The sequence below is a fragment of the Chrysochloris asiatica genome, unplaced genomic scaffold, assembly GCF_000296735.1.
Source record: "Chrysochloris asiatica unplaced genomic scaffold, ChrAsi1.0 scaffold00041, whole genome shotgun sequence".
Taxonomy (NCBI): domain Eukaryota; kingdom Metazoa; phylum Chordata; class Mammalia; order Afrosoricida; family Chrysochloridae; genus Chrysochloris; species Chrysochloris asiatica.
Genome location: NW_006408559.1, coordinates 12,889,687 through 12,915,377, shown reverse-complemented (window position 1 = coordinate 12,915,377; position 25,691 = coordinate 12,889,687). Strand labels below are relative to the sequence as shown.

General features: G+C 41.4%; 1 protein-coding gene across 2 annotated transcripts in view; it reads right to left on the bottom strand.

Moving 5' to 3' along the window:
* Positions 1-23,907, bottom strand: part of LUC7L2 (LUC7-like 2 (S. cerevisiae)) — a 61,795-nt gene extending 37,888 nt beyond the window's left edge. For both annotated transcript variants that reach the window (XM_006861168.1, XM_006861169.1), the window contains exons 1-2: positions 23,847-23,907; positions 5,329-5,423 (exon numbers count right to left, since the gene is read on the bottom strand). In XM_006861168.1, coding sequence (XP_006861230.1) covers positions 5,329-5,423; positions 23,847-23,907 — 156 coding nt within the window. The remainder of the gene's footprint in view (positions 1-5,328; positions 5,424-23,846) is intronic.
* Positions 23,908-25,691: the final 1,784 nt, after the last annotated feature.

Below are 25,691 nucleotides of genomic sequence, written 5' to 3'. Positions count from 1 at the left end.
ATTTTGTGGTTCTTAAAGAGCCTTCAAATCAACTCATGGTGACCCTGTATACGGTTTCTGAGGCTTAAAATCTTTGTAAGAACAGAACGCCTCAACTTTCTCCTGTGGAGCAACTGGTGGGCTCACACCACCACCGATCTTAAGGTTAGCAGTCCCATGCCTATCCTAAAAAGCCACCACACTCCACATAAGGACATAATACAGTTCAAAATCAAACTGGGAAAGGAAGAAAAAATGGGATTTTGCCAACTGGAAGTTCTAGAAATTTGTTGCCAGCCCCCAAAATCAAGCCAATAATTTGGACTAATACTAAAACACACCTGATAAATACCAAAGTAGCCCCCAACACCATTTCTGAGGAAGATATTATTTACACATAAAAGAATCCACAATCTCATTTGTGCATATTTGCAACTGCTGACCTATTTTAACAAAAGTAACATGCTCTATGGCTCCTCATCTATGAATAACCATTCATGTCTAAAGCTCTGTTTGATACCAGCTTTATTTAGCACTCTGCTTTCAGACAGATCAGCCAGTCAGAAGCTCTGCTGCAGGTGCCAACACTAGAATACAGCACCAATAAAAACCAGGTCCCTGCCCTCGTGAAACTTACATGGTGGTGGCTGGTGGAGGGCATTTTGTGCAGGTCTACTTCTTATCACTTATTCTGTTTCTCCATGTGCTGATGGTTCTTTTGCGTATGTACTATCAAAGAGACTTCAGCAGTTTTAACATTCAGCTTTGTGTTTACCCAATAAACTGACTTTAGACCAAGCCTTAATAGAAAGTCAAGAGAAGCAATAAAGAGTTTCAATTAGTAAAAATGATACTTGGATAAAACCCAGAACCTACTGGGACAACATAAAATCAAGTCACTGAGAACTTGTGAGTAACCAATACTCTCCTCTAATCCCTTCAAAAAAGGAAGATGAACTTTTAATAATGCGTTTAATAATGTCAAAATTCCTAAGCCTGTCTCCAATGTCATGTTCTCACAAATAACGCACCCACATACATAACAGACACATGCACATTACACTCCTAGGAAACGAATGTGTGAAGGGTTACAAAAAGTGTATCGCTTGTGCTATTTGCATTAAAAATATGGCATTTTGAGATGTTTTCTGAAATCTCCCCTTTTTGAGCAGCAGAGCTACATTTTCACACAAAACTTTATAGAAAATGATTACATGTAAAATTTTAGTGGCAAAAGAAGAGACTGGCCTAGTTCCACATGACAAGTCCCTGAGATATCTCCAAGAAGCCAGAGTGTCTCAAAGTCACTTCCAATGTGTTATCTTAAAGATGACCAAAACCCCCATACTTTCGATAGTATTTAGATTTACTTAAGTAAACCTGTGATTCTGGCAGGGTGTTTCCAGAACCCTCTGTGAACCTACCATTGTGAAACATTTGACAAGCACAATATTCCTGTGCCTTCATTTTCCCCACCTGTAAAACGAATGGCCTTTGTCTAGAAAATGCTGAGTGTCTGGGGGCACTTCAACACTAAAATTATATTCTCTGATGAGGGAGGGCTACAATAAAATTACTAGTGGCAATGTCTGAGTTTGGGAGGCATCTGCAAAGAGTATACATTTCCAGGAATGCAGATCTCAGTTTCAGGATCCTGTGAACATCCCTAAGGAACCCTGGTGGCACCATGAGTTAGATGTTGGGCAGCTAAAAGCAAAGTCAGTGGCTCAAACCCACCTGCTGGTCCGTAGGAGAAAAAGATGAGGTTGCCTGCTCCCATAAAGATTTACAGTCACATAAATCCAGTAAAGGATTGCTATGAGTTGGAATTAACTCAGTGGCAGTGGTGTTTTGGTGACCATCTCTGATTCTGATTTTACGCTGTGTTTAAAGCCCCATTTGGGAATGGGTTGTCTTTGTTATGTTACTGAGACAGGGTTCCATTAGAGTAGTCTTGAGTCAATCTCTTTGAGTATAAGAGAATAACAAGTTGAAGGAAACAGAAGGGATAATATAAGAAGTGCTTCCATTTTTCCATGGACTCTTTGAAGCCTACTGGTGGATGCCAAAAGGTGCCCTGGTGGCAATGTAGGATGAGCACTGGACATCACTGCAAAGTCAGTAGCTCGAGCCCACCACCAGCCACTCTGCATGAAAAAGATAAGGTTTTAAAACCTTGGATACTCTATATTCGTTACGAATTCGGTTGCTAACCTCAAGGTCAGCAGTTAGAAATTACCAGCTATTCCACGGGAGAAAGATGAGACGTTCTGCTCCCATAAAGATTTACAGCCTTGTTAACCCTTACAGGGTCACTCTGAGTCAAAACCAACTCCACGGCACATCACCACCACCACCACAAGTCAGAATCAACTCAATGGAAGAGAGTGAGTTTGAAGCAGATGCTGAAGAGACAAGGACCTTCCTCTAAGTTGACAGAGTTCTTCTCCTAGATTTTGGACTCCTCGTTTCCTAAATTGTGAAAAAACACATTTGCTTTGAAAGTCACCGCTTTGTGGTCTTTCTGCTATAGTGGCATGAGAGACGGTTACAGTCACCCACTTGTGGCATTTGTTACAGCAGCTTTAGATGACAAAGGCAAATGCCTTCTGTGAATTACTGCCATCATGATTTTTCTTCCAGAACACTAGGAATGAGAGAGAAAGACTTTTTAAGACACTTCATTATCCTCATCTTTCCTGTGAAAGCTACTCACCAGAAATAAAGCCCTGCAAAAGAAGTGATCACTGCAGAGGTTTCTGTTTTGTCCCTCTCTGAGAAAGTGCTGTCTATTGTCTGCATAGCAGACAGGGAAAAACCAGTGTGCCAGAGGGAGAAAAGAGTGAGTCTCAAACAAAATTCCAGGAGAATTGGAAAACTACCCATATCGCTGATGCATAGTCAGTTCCTCAGCTATAAAACACACTCGTTTCTCATCCCTTGTGCTACATTTTCTGCCTCTGATTCATTTACCTCAAGACTTAGTTCCACTGAGTTAATGAAAAATGAAATGTCGTAAGGCATTTTCATCAAACCGAACTCTACAAGAATGTCATATGGAGTACATTTTTAAATACACATTCTCCACAGCCAAGTGCTTGATAGAACATTTAATCTCTTTAAAACGAAAAGTCAAGGAATACGTTTCTGTGTATTCTTTTGCTACATAATCTAGAATACTAGTAAGTCCCATTCTGCTGCAAGTGACGAATCTGAGGAATGAGGTCAGGAGAACAGGTGTGTGGCCTCTAGATTATAAAGAGAAAGCACGACAATATCAACAGGTGCAGTCGGTTCTTCTCATTCTTCTTGTTACAAGGAAACAGGAAGCAAGCACTATCCTAGAAAAGCACTGCTTCTGCATGGGTGGCTAGAAGTGCCAGCTTCATGAGGACCAGTCATACAGTTGACTTCCTTAGGAAAAGTGAGGGTCCCAAGAAGTCACACTTGGAGGAGTCTCACTAAGTCTTACAGCCAGTCCACTATAAGTTGCTTACATTCCAAGAGGGAATCAGAGGGAATCACTGCTATAGTTCACCCCATCTTTAACAATGTCTCAAGACAGTGCCCCCCCCTTCCATAAGTGTGTCTCTTGAAGTACTTTCCTTTTCCTTAACAGTTTGTTATCTAATTCAAGTCATTATCAATTTCAGGCATCACCATTTTTTTCTGTACCATAAAGAAAAAAAATGCTACCAATTAAGATAAATGCTTTGCCAAAAATCAATTCTAAGATGCACAGTTCAGAGATGGTAAAATGTGAGGGAAATGTGCATCCTCCTTCCATTCCATCAGTGAGAACTTTATAGGAAGGAAAGACCAAAACCAAACATTCATCCTTTTTATTTAATAAGAACTCACCATTCTCTGCAGAGGAGAACTCATGCTGACCAAAACCAAAGATCTGAAAGTTGAGGTTTGGTCCTCGTTTTACTTTAAATCGACAAAACTGAGTGACTCTGAATAGTCATGTCATATAATCATAGCTAATTTCTTATCTGTAAACTGTGGACAACACACTTCACAGAATTGTTTTGAGAACTAAATGAAAAGGTATCTAACTAACTGTAAAGTAAAACTGTGATGTCAGCTGGCTACTATTCATTCCATGTGTCAATAAACCAACTCTTTATCAAAAGAATAAAGCAAAATCAAATGTGAATGTGGAGAATCAAATACATACTAACGATAATTAAAAGGTTTTACAGATTTCAAAAGCATCACAGCACAGTAGAAAATACTTGATGGAAACTCATGTAAAAGTCGATATGAAGGTTCATTATCAGCTTATCATCTTCAGAGTCCTAATTCAAGAGCTCAGAAACTAACAAATTTCTTGCTTTATGATGTATTCTGCTGGAAAAAAAAGGGGAGAGGGCTCTTTTGTTCTTTCGAACCTAATTGTTTTAATTACCTTTCAAACTGGGAAAAAGACAGGTGTGTCCTATTTCATCTGTTTGGAGTATGTCGTCATTTAATTCCTTCCAAAGAAGGAATCATTTCAGCTCAGCACTTAGATGACTTAAGCTAAGGAGACTCATCATTTCTGAAAAGGTCAAAAATCTCCTTACATTTCAATTCTTTCTGACAAATCAGAAATGAAGCCCGCTCAAAGTCTGGCTTCTGCTAGCTGTACCCCTCACTCCAAAGTCCCCCAATCATCACCTACTGAAGGGAAGCTGTTTGCAGTAGTTAGTCAACCAAATCCCCAAGTCAGGGGGCTGAATCCTGTTCTATTAGAGACTCGTCATCAGTCATCATCTGGCTTATCTTACAAATTAAAATGATACTCCTCTAGAAATATGTGTCTCAAAACACAGAATCTATATAAGTGACCTTTAAATTATTAGGAGTCAGCAGTAGAAATGAATTTGAAGTGACAACATTACTTCAAGACTAAGCTATGCAAATTTAAGTATTTATACCAAAATGCTGTTTCCCCACTGTAATTTAATCATATAAATATGCAGGCATCTTGACAATAACGTCAACTGTTTTGGATAAAAGTCTACTTTGCCTAAGAAAGCAAGAGAAACTACTTTAAAAATCAAGTATATTATTCCTGATTTCTAAGTTCAAATAAATGCTGGATATCACAATAATGATTTCTGTATTCAAAATACAAGATGCTTTTTTAAACTACTATGGAAAATGGGGGGGAAATTCTAAAGCAATACAAAGTCACTCCTTTAAAAAAAAAAAAAAAAAAATCCATTCTTGCAAATTTAAATCCTCCACTTGCATAAATAAACAAACTGGGATGCAAATAGCCCTCCCTCTAGCCATAGTATGTAATAATTCCAGAGGGGACAATTATATCAAGCAGTAAACTTTGGTGGTGATACGTACAGTTCCAGAGAGGACATCATGCGGGCAGCAGTTGAGCAGGTGACTCTTGCATACTCTGTCATCACTGAATTTGATGCGCTGCCGAGTAGTATCTCCTGTAATATAGAAAAGTTGGTAACATTCCAGGTGAGAACACTGGGAAACATTTAGTTTCTGAGAGTCCTACTATCACTAGTCCTTTCTGTGTGGCTCTATAAGCACACAATGGTAAAGCAGATTGAGGGATCAATCCCTCAAACAATCTATAAAAAAGGGCTTTGGGTAACATGCAGTTGCAGTATGTGAACTGCACATGTAATTCAAAACGTCAAAGTGGGGAAGCAATGCATTCTGTGAAACAGAGTACTACAGAGAAGCACAGGACTTTTAGAGCAGGAGTGGACCTGAAAGTTACTGAGTCCAACTCCTTCATAGTGCAGACGAGGAAACTGAGGCCCCAAGATGTTTAGTGCACTGTGGAAAACCCATTAGAAGATTTTCTACGTATAGGTATTCAGTGTTTCCTTCAACATAAGTATTGATTTATCGGGTTGTTATTGACATTCATTGAAAAACAAAGAACGTAATCTGGCAGCGTTTCATACACACTGTGAGTCCCCACTGAAACCCAGGCGCCACTTCTTCCACTATTTTGTTCCAGCTGAAGTGTTTCCCTTTTGCTGCTGGGAGGAGTTAAGAAGGTAGAATAGCGGGTTTAAAAGTGTACAAACCTGGAAGAAGGACTTACACACCAGTCAAACAAAGGCACACTGCCTAAACGACACCTTCGCTTTAGTGCCTCCCAAGGCCTCATACCTCCAAATCGTATGTAGTCTGTGCTATCGATGCCCAACTGGTACACTGACATTCATTCTCTGTTTACGAAATACAATATACCTCCTATGCAACAGAAGCATCCAACTGCTTATCAAATATGACTATCTACTTGAAACTTTAAAGAATCTACGAATAAGAAAGGAGGTAACTAAGCTTTAACAAACAAAATATGGATGTTAGCTAAAACTGTTTTTAAAATCTCTTTATAAAAACAAAAGAAATAACTCCTGAGAGTGTTTCTTCTTTCTATGTAGAATACTAAGTCCTAAGGCATGTGTTGTATTTTAGCCTTGAAATAGCCTTGATGTCATCACTGATGAGTGAAAACCTACTGGTGAAATTACTGAAGCAAACCCTACCGTTGGCAACAAAACACTGCAAATACCTCCGTACTTCATAGGATGCTTGGAGCACTCTAGACACTTCCATCAAGAAAGTGAGCCAATTTTCATCATTTCAAATGTGAATAATAAAAAAAGGTTAAACTTATTTTACCTCTTCATATGGTCTCCTTTTAGCAAACAAAATACTATCATTTTTAGGTGGGGCAAGATTTGTTCAAATTGTTTTAACTTGGTTACAAAGACTTAGGAACCATTTTAATCTACCAACTGGTGTAGATAAAATTCCATCAACAGAGACAGTAAACTCAAGGCTTCAGAGCAGTTCAACAATAGGTTTTCTGTAGGTTAGTCTCTAGTTAAAGCAGGTTAGTCCTGACACCTCAATGGAGAATGATGATTAAGTGTGCAAGCCTGCTACTATCATGGTTACTTTTGCTGCTCCTTTTTCCCTTTCCAACACAACTGCTTCTGTTCCACATTCATTAACACATCTGAAAAGTTAGTGGTAACTCACGGCTCGGCGAGCGCGGGGCCTTTCTGACACTCCCTTGCAGACTGAAGTAGGCAGGCATAGATACATTGAACCTTTATAAATAAAACAAGGGGCCAGACTGTTCAGTTTGTATAGAGTCGACTCTGCCAGCAATTTCAATACAGCATCTAGAAGTACAGCTTGACTGTAAAGATTCTGGTATATGAAAACAAAAGTGAAGAAAATCAGGGTGTTTTTACTTTTAAATATAAGTGTAACCCCAGAGAAGAGTATGAGACAATTGGTGATTGACAACTGGTTTTTTAAAAAAACAAAAACAAAGTGAAAACAAAAGTTCAAAGCTGGTCCATTGGCTAACAGGTTAAAAATGAGTTTTTAAAAAAAGCACTGTTTCTCCAAGACTTTGGGGGAAGACCTATAGCTCATGGTAGAATGGTCCACCAGGACAAGCCAACAGAGGTATGTATATGGCAATTAGAGGCTTCTGCTTCCAATCTGCAGCTTAATTATGCTACTAAATCAAAGATCATGCAAATTTTTTTAAGTAGGGGAAAAACAAAACAACAGGACAAACTGCTGAGCTACAAGTACTGGGTTTGCACGGCTAGACGACTAGAGGTGCTAGGGGATTGCACTATAAGCCAGACTTTACACCATCAAAAGAATCCGATTCATAAGAGTTTTCCTAATCAAGTAGGGTGTCATCAAGTAGGGTGACTGTTTTGGCTTATGCAATCATAGGATTCAATCAAATATTCAGCTAAATGTGCCCAGAAGACACAGTTACAGTTATAATTTGAACAATTCCAAATATTAACAGAAGTTAATAGTATTCCTGGTGAGCTTTTCTAAAATAATCAGCTCTATAAATGTGCCCCTCTTCCAAAAAAAATCTCAAAATGACTCAGTATCTGAAAGGGTGCTTTATAAATATTTGGTAACAATAGTAAACACAGGCATCAATTAGTCTGAATATTATAGAAAACTTTAAAACAATTAATAATTTGATATACAGAAATACTCTGAGCAGTACTAACAACTAAATATTTGTTTATAGAAAGTTTTAAAGTATTTCTTAAGGAATCTCATAGTTAACCATTTTAAAATAATTTGACTACAATCCTATGTAGATATTTAATAAATTGATTTGGACTGTGGTAGCATAGGGGTTACGAGTCTGACTGCTAACCTCAAGGTCAGCAGTTCGAAACTACCAGCTGTTACGAAGGAGAAAGATGACGCCTTCAGCTCCCATAAAGAATTACAGCCTCGGAAACCCTACACAGGGTCGCTATGAGCCGGAACCTACTCCATGGCACACTACACCACCATACCATAAAAGTATCATCAGCCAGATACAAAATTTTTTAATAGAAGCATTACAGCTATTCAGTTTGTTTCAGTAGCTGACCCAAACCATGTTTTTCAAATGAGATAAAAGTGTTCACCCAAAAAGAGAGACTACAAATAATAGAAACAAACAAGGATCCAGTCTCATTCTTTGATAAATCTAAAATCTAATATAAGCTATATACCGTTGTGTCTTCTAGGCACACATTCAAATTGAAAAAAAAGTAAAGGAAGAAGCAGCTGTTTACACTAAGGTGTGATCTAAATCACAAAATCACACCACCTATTCTTTTTTTTTTTTTTTTTAATAAATAAAACAAATGTTTATTTACTTAGGATTTTTTTTTTTTTTGATTAAATGTTTTTATTTTGCATTGAGTGAAAGTTTACAGGGCACATCATCAGCTTCACATTCAACCATTCATATAGCTTGTTTCATTACATTGATTATTATCCCCTCCATATATCATCAGTTTACAGTGTTTCTCTCTATCCTCTTTAGCTTTTTTTTTTTTTTGGATGGGGGGGGCAACTTGCCTTTTTGGAATTTACAGTCTCAGCTTTTAGGGAAGGTTTTTACATTTGTCTGTGGATATCCACGGCTCATGTATGAGATTACTAACAAGCATTACTGAATAATCAGATGAGGGACAGTCTGCTATGTCTACTAGGTGGCTAAAGTCTAATCCTCAGAGCCTATGGTTTGGACGGTCAACAACGCTTGGGCCCTCAGGGGCTTGGCCTCCTGACTGGGTCTGCACTGTCTGCATCTGAATCCTCCTTATTTATTGATTGTTTAAGGGACGCTGCCTATCTTAGGTGTTCAGTGAGAATTCCTCAGTCTTACCAGTCATTGAGACTCATTGCAGCATGGCAATGGCTCTGTCTTAAGTAGCCGAGGTTCCACATGATCCTTACCCGTCTCTGGCCACACGTCCAGCATAAACAGCCGCCATCCAAGGAAGACGGGGAGGGAGGAGATCAGCTGGGGACCCCATGCGCCCGACGTTGCCGGCCCACCACCTGCTCTAAGGTGACCAAGCAGGATCACTATGCTGAGGTTCAATCAAGTTCTTAGGGGATCTTACTCTCTAGCAGGGGTACCAAATTAGTAGCCACTCAGTGTTCACTTTGAGAATTACTTATATCATAAATTTGAGCATGTAGCTGATGAATATCCCCAGACAAGCACACCACCTATTCTTAATGGATACTCTGGGCTGCAACGGGGTTAACAAAGAGACAAGCTCCCTACCCTCAGGAAGCTCATGATTTTGACTAGAGAAATAAAACATACTCAAGGAAATTTCAAAAGGGTCATGGAAAAATTCCATTATCTTTTCATTCCATTTTTGAAGTCTCCTTGTAAATGAAGTAACAACAATACAAGTCATAAACTCTAAGAACAAAATGTATGTTTTAAGGAATTCTAAGATGAGAATGACCAGTGAGGACGGGAGAGGCTGGAAAGGACTTCATGCAATATAAGAAGAAGCCAAACTTTGGAAGAAAGAAGACTTTAGATCAAAGTAAAGAAGAGAGCATTCTAGAAAGGAATAATGTCTTCAACAAAGCCTATAGAAGCAGAAAAGTTTGGGAACAGTAAATAAACCATATTTAGCCTTGGCAAAGGCTTCATGCAGGAGGATAGCAATGCTGGGGACAAGAATTGTTTCGGGGGATAAAATCCGATTTCTTGTATAATTTCTTCTTCTTAACCCAGATTAAAAAAATGTATGGTGGTGGTTGTATGCCATAGAGTCAGTTCCAACTCACAGCAGCCCTGTATACATGTAGGATTTTCGAGACTATAAATCTTTACCAGAGAATAAAGCCTCATCTTTCTGCTGCAAGTCAGCTGTTAGATTTTAACTGCTGACCTTAAGGTTAGCAGTCCAACTTGTAACCCACTACGCTACAAGGGCTCTTAAAAAATATGCAGATGAAGTCAAAAAAGAAAACAGTTGAAGAAGGATTGGGTAGAGTGTGGAGCATGATCTGAGTCCCAGATACACCAGAGCCCTTCCCAGAAAAGTGGTGTATTTGCTCCCTGCTACCCTGAGCAGGAATGAACCAGGCTCTGTCAAGAACTACAAGACCAGGTTCTCAGAATTAGACACTTGCGTTAGAACTTGGCAGGGCCAATGATTTTCGTAAGAATGGAAACAGCAAAAAAGAAAATTGTATTCTTTCCTTACAAGCAACTACCTTCTGGCTAGCAACTCTCTTATCTCCCTCTTTTGTGCAACCCTTCACAAGTTCCAGGAACTCTTATCTAGCCTTTACTTGGAACCATGTGAATCACAGGTGGACAAAAACACTCCTCAGGTCTTCCCAGAAAGCCTTCAGCGTACCAAGGAGCACAGGGAGGGTCTTGTGACAGAGGCTTCCAGCCCACACTCCCCTCAATAACTGCTCTGCTCCAAATCCCCGCCCATCTGCTGGGAGGGAAAAAGAGCTACATTGTCATCCCTACCGGGACCATTTTCCCACCCTGCCTTCATTAAGACTGACCTAGACTCCAGTTTTAGTAGCAATACTTTTGACCTTAGCCTAGATGGCACAGCATTGTCTGAGGTGCATGGTTTTGCCCTCACCTCCACCTGGCCCCAGTCACCCACCCTTTCTCTCCCTCCCACACAACTTCTAGAGACATATGGATTATGTTAAAAACATCAAAAGTTTACTTTACCCATTCTCTCCGATGCTCCCTGTATTTTTTAAGCAGTGAGTGGAAGACCATGCTATGTGATCAACAACTGTGAAGGCTAAGCAAAAGTGAACTGAGTTTAGTATTATAATTTTAGAGGACTCTTACAGTTTGTAATATTTGAAACACACTGAATCCTTACTTTACTGCATATTAAGCAGGCACTGATGGCAAGTAATTTATAGAAACAACTAAGTATTATTTTACACAGTACTAGCTTAAGAACTCAACTTAGGGGAAAGGAGAAACTCAGCAGCACACAAGCAAAGCCAAGCAGTACTACCACCTCCCACCCCATCCCAACACGAAGGCAGTGGGGAAGCCCTCCCCACAGGTACACATTTATTATGTCCAACTGGCTTGAGGCATGACAGGTCCCTTCCCCCTGGAGGAAAACCTGGAGCTAGAAAGAAGTACAGCATTAACAATTCTACACTTGTAGTTACTACTGTCTAGTCAAACATTCAACTGCAGAGAGAGGTCCTCCCTCTAGGCCTGTTTTTCTTCCATCTGAGTGTCCAGAACACAGTACTAAGGACAGTGTATAGCAACCACATAAAGACCCATGGGCAATTTCCAGTCTTCACATTGCTGGTCCAGTTCAAGAAGAGACCTTAAGAAGTGATCAAGTAAATCCTCTGTGTAAAACCAAAGTAAAAGCAGCTGTTAACGCATGCTGACTATTCTACAAAGGTAAGTTAAAAGGTACTGCTACTAGGGTTCCAGTTCTTTCATGCACAGGTTTATTCCAAACAAAACCTGTTTAAATAAGGTTCTGTGATCAGTAGATGGCTGCAAACTAGACAACTTGTCTTAAGTCCAGTCAGTGTGCCTTCAAACTGAGAAAGTCCAATAATGAAAACAGTGGCTTCTGAGGGAATATGCTGGATCAGTTCCGTTTTCTGCGACTCCAAAGGGGTAATCTCGGTAGATTTTCTCGAAGTAAACAGGACAATCACAGGAGCTTATCAGGATGAAGTTTTAAGAAAATTAAAAACTGCAGTGGCTGAAACCTGTGCCAAGAAAATTTTTTTCCATTGCAACAATGGATCTGCCTATTTTTCCAGCAGAGCAAGAACTGCTCTAGTTGAATTTCATTGGAAAACCTTACCCCATCTGCCCTGGTGGTGGTGGTGGTGGTGATGTGCCATGGAGTCGGTTCCGACTCATAGCAACCCTGTACAGGGTTTCTGAGGCTGTAAATCTTTACAGGAGCAGAAAGCTTCAGCTTTCTCCTGAGGAACAGCTGATCGTTTCGAACTGCTGACCTTGCGGTTCACAGCCCAATTCGTAACCACTACGCTACCATAGCTCCTTCCCATCCGCCCTACAGCCCTTCAAACTTCTTGTTGCCCAAACTCAAAAGGGTATTGAAAAGGAACCTGAGTTGTCACTCAAGAATGTCAAACCTGTCATCTTAATGTGGTACAAACTGAATTGCATAGAGTTCTTGGCAGAAGGGTTAGACAATGGAAACACCACCTTAAGAGGTATGTAGACCTCAATGGAAGCAATAGTTTCCCATTTTGATAAATTTTTGTTTCAAGAAGGTTCCTATGGATTTTGAATCCTTTTGTTTAATGACTAGCCCTATGATTTTGTAGCTGTACCTTGTCACTTACCCTCACATGAAGGAAGCTATCTGATCACTCTTATTCCCTCTTCAAACTTTCCCACCAGCTCTACTAATCTCTCCCACCTACCTTTGTTGTTCCTTTATAACTCAGCTTCAAAATGACCTATATAAACTTTCATAATAAATCTCTAAAAAATATTCCTGGTACTCTTTTTATGTCATGCTCCCTTGTTTAGAAATACATTTGCTTTAAGCCACAGTACATTTCCATTTGTTTGCTAACGTACAGGGCTTACTTTACAAAAGGACTCATTACACCTTGACATAATAAAGATGCGTTGGGAATTGTTCATGACCTAACACATTCTAAACTTTGTAGGAATATATTACATGACAGACAGTGGGAAAAACTAACCAGTGCAGTTTTCCTTTCAAAATGTGATATAATTTCTTGCTGACATTTCTATAACTTTTTATAAAGTTCCACTGGGTAGTAATGGCAACTTTCCTTTTCTCCAAAAAAATCCAATGCAAAAATATGGCTCTCTTGGTACTTGTTGGTTCACATAATCCTACAAGTTTGTAATAAAAACAAAACAAAATGTCATCCTCATAATTCCAACATTATATAAAATCCGTAATGCATACTGTAGAAGAAATTTCCAGAATAGGCTCATTCCTGCTGGACATGATCAAGACTAATACTGCTGAAACCATCTACTAGCCCCTATCCATGTAGCTAGATTGTAAAGCACAGTACCCGGAAACAGCTTTGGTAGGAGAAAAGGCTTGCAGGGTCTTAAGAGCAAACAGAATGGTGCTGAACGGAAGGTGACCACAGAAACCCTGAAGAAGCTGCCTCACAAGGGTTCGGTTCCACCCTCATTCATCTTTTCTCATTCTATAAGCAAAGGATCATGGCCACAGGCAGGCTCAAAGCCGTCATGTGTCTGGTGACCTGCTTAGAAAACTTTTCCAGAGTCTTCTCTTGTTAAATTTAAGAGCCACATTAGAAATTCTTGAGTAACAACAAAAAATAAAGTTCTACTTTAAAATGGGCAATCTATCATTTGCTTTATGATCTGTATCACAAAAAAAAGTCAGTTATTAAAAAGCTGCAGCCTGCTACATACACACAATGGAATACTACACAATGTTGAAAAATAACAAGGAATCTATGAAATAAAACAATAAAAAAGATTTTATTCTTCCCGATGATTACTGGTAATAGAAGGAAAGGGAAAATTAGTCACAGGCTAGACACATGTTAACATGGGTGATGGGGATGGCAATACACAACAAGAGGAAGGTTGGCAGAAGAAAGACAAAGGTAGAGAGGAATGCAAGTGAATAGAGATAAATCCTGTTGTGATGGTACATGGAGGGTATCACTGTAATGAAACCGAATATATGATGTATTGAATATAAAACTGATGATTTGCTCTGAAAACCTTTACTCAATTTACAATAAAAAGTTTTAAAAAAAAGCTGCAGCCTACAACTCTAAGACAGTACCAACTGTCTTCCAGATGTCAAGTGCCTTCTATCAGCCTGAACTTTCTAAACACAAAGTTAGAGTAACAAAAGTTATTGCTGGCTACGAAGAAAAAGCTGGAAAGAATCAAAGAAAAGGTAATTAGCTGGGTTCTCTACTAAAACACCCACTTAAAAAGACAAGGTCTCACTGGTTGGTGAAAATTAACTGGAATCTCTTCAAATCTAAAACCAATAAGCAAAGGAAAGAAATGAAAAAGGAAAAGAAAAAATATCAAAAGAGCAGAAGTAACAGACGGACAATCCAATAACAAAGGCAGAAAGTGAACATGAGAAACAAAGGCTACCAATGAAGGAGACGTAAGCTCTTAGCACTGCACACAGGCCCGTCTGGATGCGGACACACCGGGCCCACCAGGGCTGCCTTTGAAGGAACCACTTTGTTGTTAAGTGGCATTGAGTCGTTTCCAACTCATACTGACTCTGTATAGGGTTCCCAAGGAGTGGCTGGCAGGTTTGAACCACTGACCTTGTGGTTAGCAACCCAGTCCTAGGATTCCATAAGGAGCTTGATTTGCAATGTGGATTTTTTTGTGGTTGTTTTCATTTTTCTAAAAATTTGAGGAAAACATACAAAATCACACTTGCTCATTCATAGGTATCTGGTTTGACGGTGCTTTGTACTTTTTCATTTAACTATTTTTTCAAAATTAAACACCAATAGTCAGTATGACAGAATGTCAGTTAATAATAAACTTCTAATTGCATTTGTGTAAATATTCACACACACATCCTGCCCCCATTACTTAAAGGGCTACAGAGTCAGTCAAAAAACAGGGAAAATGGAGGGGGGTGGGGGAAGCGGCAAAAAGCTTTTGGTAAAAAACAGAATGAAAAGATAATGGAATTTTCCCACAAAATTTTTTCCACCCCCTGTATGTCCTCATCTCCCGAAACGCAGTAACAACTGAAGCAACTCAGCAACACCCTAGGAGAGGGAAGGGAGCAACACTGACCCTACCCTGCCCTGCTGCAGCACACCCCCTCAACTTCAGGAAGAGAACTAAACCCTAACGTTGTTGTTGTTAAGTGCCATGGAGTCGGTTCACAGAAACTCTGCACAGGGTTTCCGAGGCTGTAAGTCTTTACGGGAGCAGAAAACTTCATCTTTCACCCATGAAACAGCTGGTAGTTTCGAACTGCTGACCTTGTGGGGTTCGCAGCCCAATTCGTAACCACTATGCTACCAGAGCTCCGAAACAGGAACCCTCAAAATACAGTTCCTCGGATCTGAGGGGAATCCTTTGTTTCCTAGCAAGCACACCCTTCTCTGTCCTAACCCATCCAAAATTCAGTTTTGGTCAACGGCCACAACCTGGAGAAATTTTACAAGCACTTGAGCTAAGCGAGGGCATTTCCTCCTGAATCTTGAAGCTCCTCTCTGGGCTGGGATCACTTCCGCTAAGGAGCTTGGGAGTATAATACACCAGAAATAATAGACCAGTATTCTCCCCAGGACAGCATTTGTACCAAAGATGACTTCAGGTGGTGTATGATTTCACCAATGCTGTTAAGTGCCGTCAAGTCGATTCCGACCCACAGTGACCCTGTATAAGGTTTCCTAGGAGCAACCAGTGAGGCTGAACTGCTGACCTTGCTGTTCTAACGGTTTTGCAGTCTGGAGTATTAACCCACAGCGCCACACCAGGATTTCACCAATAGGACATTTTAAATACCACTTGACTCATCACTGTTTTAAGTTATCACAATTAAGTGAAGAAAAAGATTCCATTTGGCCCAAGCAATGTTATTTAATGCATCTAGTGGCATTGTTGATAAGCACTGGGCTGCAAGGTCAGTTTGAACCACAAGGTTGGCGGTTCAAAGTCACCAGCTGCTCCTCGGAAACCCTATACAGGGTCACTATGAGTCAGAACAGACTTAACTGCACTTAAACAAAAACATAAATTCTTTTTATGTACTTCTTGTTAAGTGCCTTGGAGTCACAGCAACATTGTAACAGTGTTTCCAAGGAGCAGCTGATGGGTTTGAACTGCCAACCTTACAGTTAGTAGTCCAGTGCTTATCCGACAACACCACATGAAGGAAGACTCCTGGGAACTCTACATGTAACAAGATCTAGGAGTCCTGGTGTGGCACTATAGATAAGCACTGGATCACAAGGTCAGTTTGAACCACAAGGTCAGCCCCTCAAAAATTCTATACAGGCTCACTGAGTCAGAACAGACTCGAAGGCACGTAACCATTACAAGCCATAGCTTTAAGGAGCCCTAGTGATATAGTGAGGTTGGCACAGCACCAGGCAGTGTTTCATTCTGCTGTACACAAGATCCCTATGAGTCGTACCAACTCCATGGCACCTCCTAACAACAAGTGACAAATTGATTCAATACTGGGCTGTCAACTGAAAGATCTATGGTTTGAACCTACCAGCACTCCAGAGACAAAAGATGTGGCCATATGCTCCTCTAAAGATGACAGCCTTAGAAACCTGATGGGGTGAGTCTACTCTATCCTGTAGGCTTGTGATGAGTCACAGTCAACTCAATGGCAATAGATTTGCTTGGGCTCACCCCCATGGCTCAACTTTTAGCCAAACAATAGACAGGCCTATAGGGTGAACAATCAATTCCTTTAGAGCAAGATCAAAAGGGCTGCATTTGCCCAGCAAGAAAGCTCAAATGGCAAGGAAGAGATAGAAGGGAAACAGTTTAACGCAGGGAAGGTGTGGGAAGAGAGCATTACAGCCTAGGGATGGCAGACAACGTCATGAACTAAAGTGTGCAAACTGTTGACTGGAAAACCACTGTACTTTGTAAACCTTCATTCAAATCACAATAAAATGTTTTGTTTTGTTTTTTAAAAAAAGGGCTGCTTGGATTAGTTATAGCTTCATAATATCATTCTATTTTCATTGTATTTATTTTTATGGTGATATAAACTTTCATTTTAAGTTAAGATTTTTGAAAGTGAGTTAACCAAAAAATGTTAAACAAAGAATAAAAAGGTAAAAAAAAATTAGTGAAGATGGAATGCATAACTAATATTTGGGAATGATTTATCTAGAACAGTGGTTGTTGGTTTGGAGAGCAGGTTTCGTACAACACAGTCACTGGCCCCATCTCCAGCATTTCTGATTCAGCAAATATTCAGCGGGCCTAGGAATCTGAATGTCTAACACATTCCCAGATGACTGAGGCTGTTAGTCTGGAAGGCACACATTGAAAATCACTGATTAGATAGAACAGGAGTCAGCCAGCTTTCTCTAAAGGCCCAGAAATGAACTCTCCTAGGTTGGCAGCAACGTGTCTGCAGCCACCATAAATACATTTACAAATGGGCAGGCAACCTCTGACCTAGAACACACCCTCAAGTAACTGAAAATGGCATACTGAGTAACCTGCCATCAACTGCCTCACCGCAATCTGTGTGAAGAGATCTGCACATCCAAGGAGTTTCAGGACTGGGACCTTGCAATCCTTTCTATCAAGGGACCTCAAAGTGTGTACAATCCCTCAACTTTTTGATTAGTGTTGTAAAGTGCTATTGAGTCGCGTTTCCAAAGAGTGGATGGTAAGTTTGAACCGTTGACCTTGCAGTCAAGTTCTTATCCTATAGCACCACACTAGCACTTGACCATTTGTGTCACTCCGGGACCCTGTGTAACCTAACAGTAGGGGAAACTACAGAACAGCCAACAACTATAAAGTATGTATTACATAGTCGCTGATACTATTCAATAAATATCCAGTATCTTCAATTGGGAGAACAATGGCTCTGTAGGATAAGCACTGGACTGTGAACTGCAAGATCAGTGGTTCAAGCCACTTTACAGGAGAAAGGTGAGACTACCTGCTCCTGTAAAGAATTACAGCCTCAGAAAACCAATAAAGGGTAACTATGAGTGAGAACCAACTAGACCACACTTAACATTTTCAGCTGAACAGCAAATTTTTAAGTCTAACTGTAAAAGAAAAACTGATGTCTACAGAAAAACAGAGGTCTTGAGAGGATTAAAACATTTTACCATACATTCAGAAGACAAGACTCAGCAAGGGCAGCTGGTAAAACTTGGCAGAGTCAAATATGTCAGACAGCATTCTACTTGGTTCACAATCAATTAAGAAAATATGGGCATAGGCCTTTTTGTTTTTTTTAATTTGTTGTTGCTAAATGCTGCTGAATCAGTTCCAACCCACAGCGACCCTGCATAGGGCTTCTGAGGAGTGGCTGGCGAGCCTAAGCCACCCTCAATGCAGTTCAAACCTACTCTGCAGTCCAGCGGCCACCAGGTCTTTTTAACTTTAGAAATTCCTTTTTGTAGCCCTTGTTTAAAGGCAAAATAGAACATTTCTCAGCGGACTGCGTGATGTGTTGCTTTCTACTATTTCAGGTCTTTCAAAATTGTTAAGTTAGTAAAAGCTAAGACAAAAGCCAAGAAGCCTCAGACATTTGGTGTTTTCACAAAACATCTTTTCTCTATAGCCTCAACAATCTTACCAAGTTGGCTAAATGAGCCAATGCATGTTCGATTCAAACCACAAATGAAGAAAATTCCTTTTCTGCAGATGCAACTGTCAGAAACCTACCCTCACTTTCATTCCTCACTCCTCCAGCAAGAAGGATCCAACTTTCATCTCTATCAATTTCTTGGTAGATTAAGTTATGTAGAATCCCCTTTGTTTCCTCAAGAACTACATAGCAACATCTCTGAGCCATAAGTATTTGGTCCCTTTCAAGCATCTTTCTGGAACTCCATCTTTAAGGAGCATCTGCCTGTCATTCTAACATTTGCTGACCTCTAGTTTTAAGCCCTCAGCCTATCTCATTAACCCACTACACTTTCCTGTACACCTCAGCAACTCCAAGAACCAATGCTTGCATGAACCATGTCGTACTGAGCATTAGCTGACTCGCCAAACCTGATTCTAATCACCACCAGCACCTTGCCTTAAGATTCCTGCTACCTTGAAAACCATCTGGAACACACAGTCCACTGTCCTTTCTCCCGGAAGAACAGTCTACTTGTTGCAAACAGGGCTTATGTGTTTTTCTTTGGTTTCAACTTTTTTTTTTTTAATTAAATTGAACTAAAAAAACCATCTCTTATTATTTTACTGGGCTTCTCTGTAGATAGAAATATCATTCAGAATTCAAAACACAAAATGAGGGGAAAAAATGTTTTTTAAATGATTCATTATGCAGGTATCAACAATTTTCAGTGTTTTGGGTATGCTTGGGACCCGCAAAAAATCCAGTACTTGTGAATACTCAAAGAAATTACTTTTGAGCCTTGGGTTTTTTTAAATTTCTTATAATGAAAAAGAATTCACAAGCTCTGGGATTAAGATATACCCCATTACTATTTCAAAACCATGTGCATGTATGCTAAGGGCTACACCTCCTTCACTTCAAATGAACCACCCAAGTGGACAGAAGAATGGTTTATAACTGACCAAGAAATGAATATAGTCCATGATGTTAATGAGAGATGAAGAGAAAATGCTCTCAATGCTGATGACAATTCAAACAACACATATAACAATAAAGACGATTTTAGAAAGGAAACCCAATTTCAATCTTTGATTCAATAACTAATTTTGAAGAAAGGCAGGCATGTCCTAGAGCTTATAAGTGATGTATCACTAAACATATACGGAAATGATTTTCTCCACTGTATTTTCCTGAGTATCACCTAGGATGAGTAAGTAGCCTTTCAATTTTACATCCCGTAAACCATAACTATTGTGCATAACTGATAAACTGAAAAATTATAATATACTCTCTTAACTAAGGAAGTACCTTCTCGAGCCATATGGATAACCAAAGATACTCTAAAATCCGTATCAAATGCCAATAGACTACTGATCACTCTGGATAGTGTACTGTCTTAACTTTACAGAGATGGTCTCTGCTCCCTGTTTAAACATTATAAGCCATTGAAAGGTATAGAAAGCTCAGAACCTCCTTCTGTAACTTCTCTATAGTTTCTAAACTTAGGGTACAATTCAAACTCTCAATTCTGTAAATATAAATTCCTATCCCCTCCACCTGGCCAAATCTTTCTTGGCTTAGGACCAGAGACTTAGCCTGAACAAACTATATGAAGGAGTTTCACACAGCTGGTGGAAATGGAATTAAAAGTTAATGGCATTTTTCCATGAATTTTTTGAAGCCCCCTTGTATTTAACAGCAAAAGGGCTTTCTTAAGGGATATTCTTACAATTAATGAACCCCAGCAAAAATCACTACAGTCTACAAGAGCACATGGGGTTCCTCCAACTATCCTAGATCATTCTCAGATAGCTTCTTCAATTTTCCTGTACTGCTCTTTTTTCTGCTTTCAAACAGAATGTGTTCAGGGAAAACCAACCACCGTCCATCTCCGTCTATATGAATGCCAACAATTAACATACAAAGGTATTTGTAAATTTTAATATATCTTAAAACGTGAGCTAAAACAAGGTACAAATAACTTATTTCTACTTATTGTTCCTCCTTTCTAAAAAACTTAAAAAAATACTATGTAGTCTTCAACAGTTCTGGTATAACATAGAAAAGTATATGTGTTCCCATTTAACAAATTATAGATTTAACTTGAGGCAAAAAAGGTTAAGTGACTTACCCAAGGTTACAAATAGAGGTACAGCTGGGGCTAGAAACCAGGTCTCCTGAGTCTCAGCCCAGTGCTCGTTTCCTTAGCCCATGATGCCTTATTAGAAAAATCCAAATACAGTCAGACCCCCAGGTACATGGGTACGAGTTACACTGATTCACATATACAAACTTTATATAGTGTGACCAATGTTTCAACTCACGCGGTACCCTGCTTCCATTTATGCAGTATGCCAGGCATCGGCACGATTTTCAGTGGCACACAGGCGGTTGCCACCACCAGGGCCCTAGGCAAAATTGCAAAGAAGGCAAAGTTTGTCTTTGGCCCTCCCACCACCCTTATGCATTCCTCTCCCACCTCCTGCTCATCCCCCTGCCCAGCCTCCCAGTGCCACATGCTGCCCTCTGGTCATCCACACCCCCCAATGCCCCCTCACCCGCTCACCCAGGTCTGTCCTTGTTTGATGTGCCCAGTGACCCAAAATTCCCTTTCCAGTTCCTTGCCACCAAAATCCCTATTCCTGAGAATTTCAAGGACATTTCAGGTCATCTAGGTGACCGACTTAAACTTCAAGATAGAGGTCTAGACTTGAATGTCCACGGACTTTAATAAGGACTAACTAAAAGCTATTGGAAGGGGTTGAGGGAGTAGAAGGAGAAAGAGAAGCAAAGCTATGCCAGAGGCTACGCTATCCAGGCCTGAGCCGTCCTGTGCCACTTCAGAGACCCTCAGACAAGAACACTAAGGGCTGAGCGTGTTAGGGCTCCCTGGAGCCCCACGATCCAAGGAGAGAGTGCTTGCTTTCAATTAAGTCTCTGGGATTTAAAAACACGAAAACAAAAACAACTAAAAAAGCCAGGTGCCTTAGACATCTACTTTTCCTTTCTTCCTCCCACCTCTTGGATCCCCATTTCCACCACTTAGTGCCGAAGACACACAACAGCATTCCCTGTAAACTGTTCTTGTGTCCACCACAAAGTTTCCCATGATGTGGTTTGAAATTACAGTGTTATTCAGGAATGCACCTGTATTCCCCTATCCCTGGATAACTTGAAGTTGACAGTATGCTAAGAAAAAAGAACGACCCCAATTATATAAAGGTATTGAATCATAAAATGAAATGCATAAACTTGTTAAAAAAGGAAAAGAATGTTCTGATTCTATATTGTACAAATAAAAAGAGCTCATTTGGATAGTTAAAAACATTCTTTTCCTTGAAAGTGATGTTTCTGACTTCTAGCCCAACACAACAAAAAAATCCAGCCATTTCAGCTAAATATCATGGCTTTGTAAACATGAGTTCATAGACAAATCCTCTAAGTCTCAATGCAAAAAAAAAAAAAAAAAAATCCAGTTAACAGAAACATTAAAAGTTCGTTTGTATGCAAAACAGAGTGGATGTAAAGAAATCCATGTTTCTGCTGACTACATGCACAGGAATGTATGTGTGTACACATAAATACTTAATCTATCTTTGCAATACTAAATGGGCTACCTGTTTCAGAAATTTATCAAGTGATGATAGTTCCATTGATCAAAATACCCACCCAGTAATATTAGGATATTCAATCCACACAGAAGGTACCAAAATGGTATCCGTCGGGGATTAAAGGATCATTTTAAACCAGTCTTAATTAACTTTATTAAGGAAAACTCTGTTGACTAAAACCCTGGATCGTCCCCCTTCAGGATACCCTCTTCGTATTGGAAAAGTAGCAATGTTAATACATGCTGCAGTAATCATTCTTATCTAAACATGAAAAACGAGAGTTAATTTTCATTCATGTTAACTTCCCAAGGTTTACTAAACAATAACATCATTTCCTTCCCAATCTTTCCCTCTTTTCTACACACCGACCATTGGTTTACCATCTACACCTGCTGGGCTACACATCTTTTTCCAGAAAGAAAAGTTCCAATGAGAGTTTCTAAACTCTGAGAAGTCAATCTTTATGTGTTGCTAAAAAGATGTGAATTCATTAAAAGGCTTCCCCCTCCCATCTATCATGTATTTTACTTTAAATAGAGCACTCAAATTTAAGAGCGACTATTAAAATCTAAACTTAGAGAGATGTGCCTTGTCAATAAAAATTTGAGAAATAAAGCATTTCTTCAATGGCTTGGAAAACGATCTGCCTAAACAATCAAGGCTAAAAATAAGCAAGGGTTTTTGTTTTGATATGAACTAGCCGTCTCCCCACAGCACCATGGGTTGTAGTAGACTTCCAGAGTCCATCACTAGCATAAAAAAACCTAACCACAGCCCTTCATCTTTTTGTTAAAAAACTCTCTTGATGACAAAGGAGACTCCAGCAATCAGTGGTTTGCTCTACAGATTTTAAGTTGAGTGCCTCAAAGGATCTTGGCTTCCCCAATTCTCCTCCACTGGGCACCGATTTTCAAAAATGATTCTATGGATTCGGGCCACAAATAAAATCTATCCGTGTTTATACTGAACGAAGCCTCTATTCAAATGTTTAACAAAATGGAGGTCTCTTCGGAAAAAAACAGACAACGTTGGTTTTCTTTGCTTTTTTCCTTTTCACAAAACAGGGGCCAAACGCACCCACTAGGCGAAATCATGGCTTGGGTCAGATTCTTCCGCAAGAACGGTAGTTTCCGGGGCTCAGGAGTGCATCCCCGGACGGGCGGGGTGACAGGACAGGATTCCTGGGGACCCCGGAAGAGGGGGGGGCGGACTTCTTGTTCGAAGCCCTAGAGAATGGCGGGGGGAGCGGTCCCCCGAGCTCGGGGCTCAGGAAGGAGCCCGCGGGCGGCGGCGGCCCGCGGGCCCCAGCACAGCGCCGAACGGCTGCCGAGCACGCAGAAGACGTTGGCTCGCAGGTCCTGGCCAAGTCAATACTAAAGGCGCCGTCCGCTCCTTCCAGGCCCCGCCTCGCCCCATTGGCAGTCGTTCCCGCCAATCCGCACAGTCACCGCCCCCAACCCGCCTGCGGAGCCCTGATTGGACGGGACGGGAGCCGGGCCCTCGTGGTACCAATCTGGAGCCCCTTCCTCACACACACGCTCACGCCCAGGTGCGCCCCGGCCCTGGCCCCAGTGCCCCTCCCCCAGCCCGGGCCCCGGCACCCGCTTACCGTCCCGGGACGTGCCCATCAGCTGGTCCAGCATCGCGCGCATCTGGGCCTGCGCCGACATGGCGGCGGCGGAGCGGCGGCCGGGCGGGGGTGGGCGCAGACCGGGGCCGTAGGGTGGGGGGGAACAGGGACAGGGGCGGGGGAGGCGAGACGCTGTCTCGGTGGCGACCACCGCTTCACGGCGTGCGCACGGGGAGCCGAAGAGCGGGAAGTCCGGGCTGCGCGCCTCGCAAAGACGGGTGCATAAAACGCAGAGGCCCAGAAGGCGGTCCTGGTCCCCTCGCTCGGTCCGGGTCCTGGGACGGAAGCGAGACAGGATCAGCGAGATCTCGCCTCCAGCACCGCCACCCGCCACAAGCCGTCAGCCCCCCCTCCGACCGCTGACGCCGCTCGCCGCCGCCGTCGCCGCGACGTGAGCGCGCACGCACCTCACGCGTGCTCGCTTCTCGCAGGGGCTCCACCAACGGGCGTTCAACTGCAGTGGCTCCGCCCACCCCGCCCGCAGGCGTCCCGCCCTAACGGCTCTCAGGCGCGTGCACGCCGGCCGCGCCCGCGTTGTGCCCAGCTCTCGCGAGAGTCCACTTCCTCAGTCGACTCCTAGCCGCATCTGCCTGAGGCACTCAACTCCGCTGAGTCCTAGCGGCTATTGGGCTGCGACTGCGGGCCGCTGTGCTAGCTCTCCAGACCCCAATTAGCCCAAGGTGCCTGAGGTCTAGCCTACGAGGGAAGTAAGTAGAGACCATGCACGCCGGTTCGAGTAGGGTCCACCTTCGTAGCTAAAGTGGGCGTAAATTTGACGAATGCTCCCCGTAAACGGGGTGTCACAGGCTCCCCCCAAAACATGTAGGCGCCCCCCTTTCCTCACTGCTGCTTTTCCTCCATGCGCAGCCCTGGGACCTTAATATCTCTCTTCGAACGAAGGGGCACCATAATTATGTTGTGAGGACCAGTGAGCCTCGAAGCCTTGCCTTGGTGGTGATGAGCTTTTGGGGGTTTTGTTGTAAAATAGGAATTTCTAAAGATGAGACAGGTGCTTCGTCGAAACTTTTAAAATGTGACAACGGTGATTTTTTTTGTTGTTGTTGTTAAAATTTTAAGTGCATTGCCTTCAAATTCATTAGCAGATCAGTGAACAATTTACATGAAATAGCAACTATAGTCCTAAGATCCCTTTAAATGCATTTTAGGCCCAAAAAATGCATATTGGGCCAATAAAGGATTCTTTTATTATAAAACTGTCTGTTGGTTTTCTTTTTTAAACACAAGCAGAAGATACCTTAAATTATTTTGAAACTCTATTAGTTAATACTGTGGATTCCTGGTCTGATACTGTAGAGTAAGCACTGGACTGACAACCACAAAGTCGGCGGTTCAAATCCATCAGCGGCTCCTCGGAAACCCTATACAGGGTCGCCATGGGTCAGAACCAGAGTCCACAGACAGCTCTCCCTTGTTTGCAGTGTGCCTGGTGTCTCCTGTCTACAATAGTATAGAATCAGATGTTGACAAATAGATTTAACTGCCTAGAAACCCTAGATAGAAAGTCACGTACATTCAGCATCTGTAGAGAAACCCACTATCATCCAGTTGATTCCAACTCATAGTCACCTGGGAGGCAGTCTTAGGAAACAAAGCCTCATCTTTAGCTTGCGAAGTGTCGATCTTGCAGTTAGTTAGCCATCCAGTGTTTAACCCACTGTACCTTCAGTTAGTAAAGATACATTATTCAAACAAGGAAGCGGCAAGCCATCGCATAACATGGATGAACCTTGAGGACATTATGCTGAGTGAAATTGTTGTTGTTGTTGTTAAGTGCCATCGAGTCGGGTCCGACCCATAGCGACC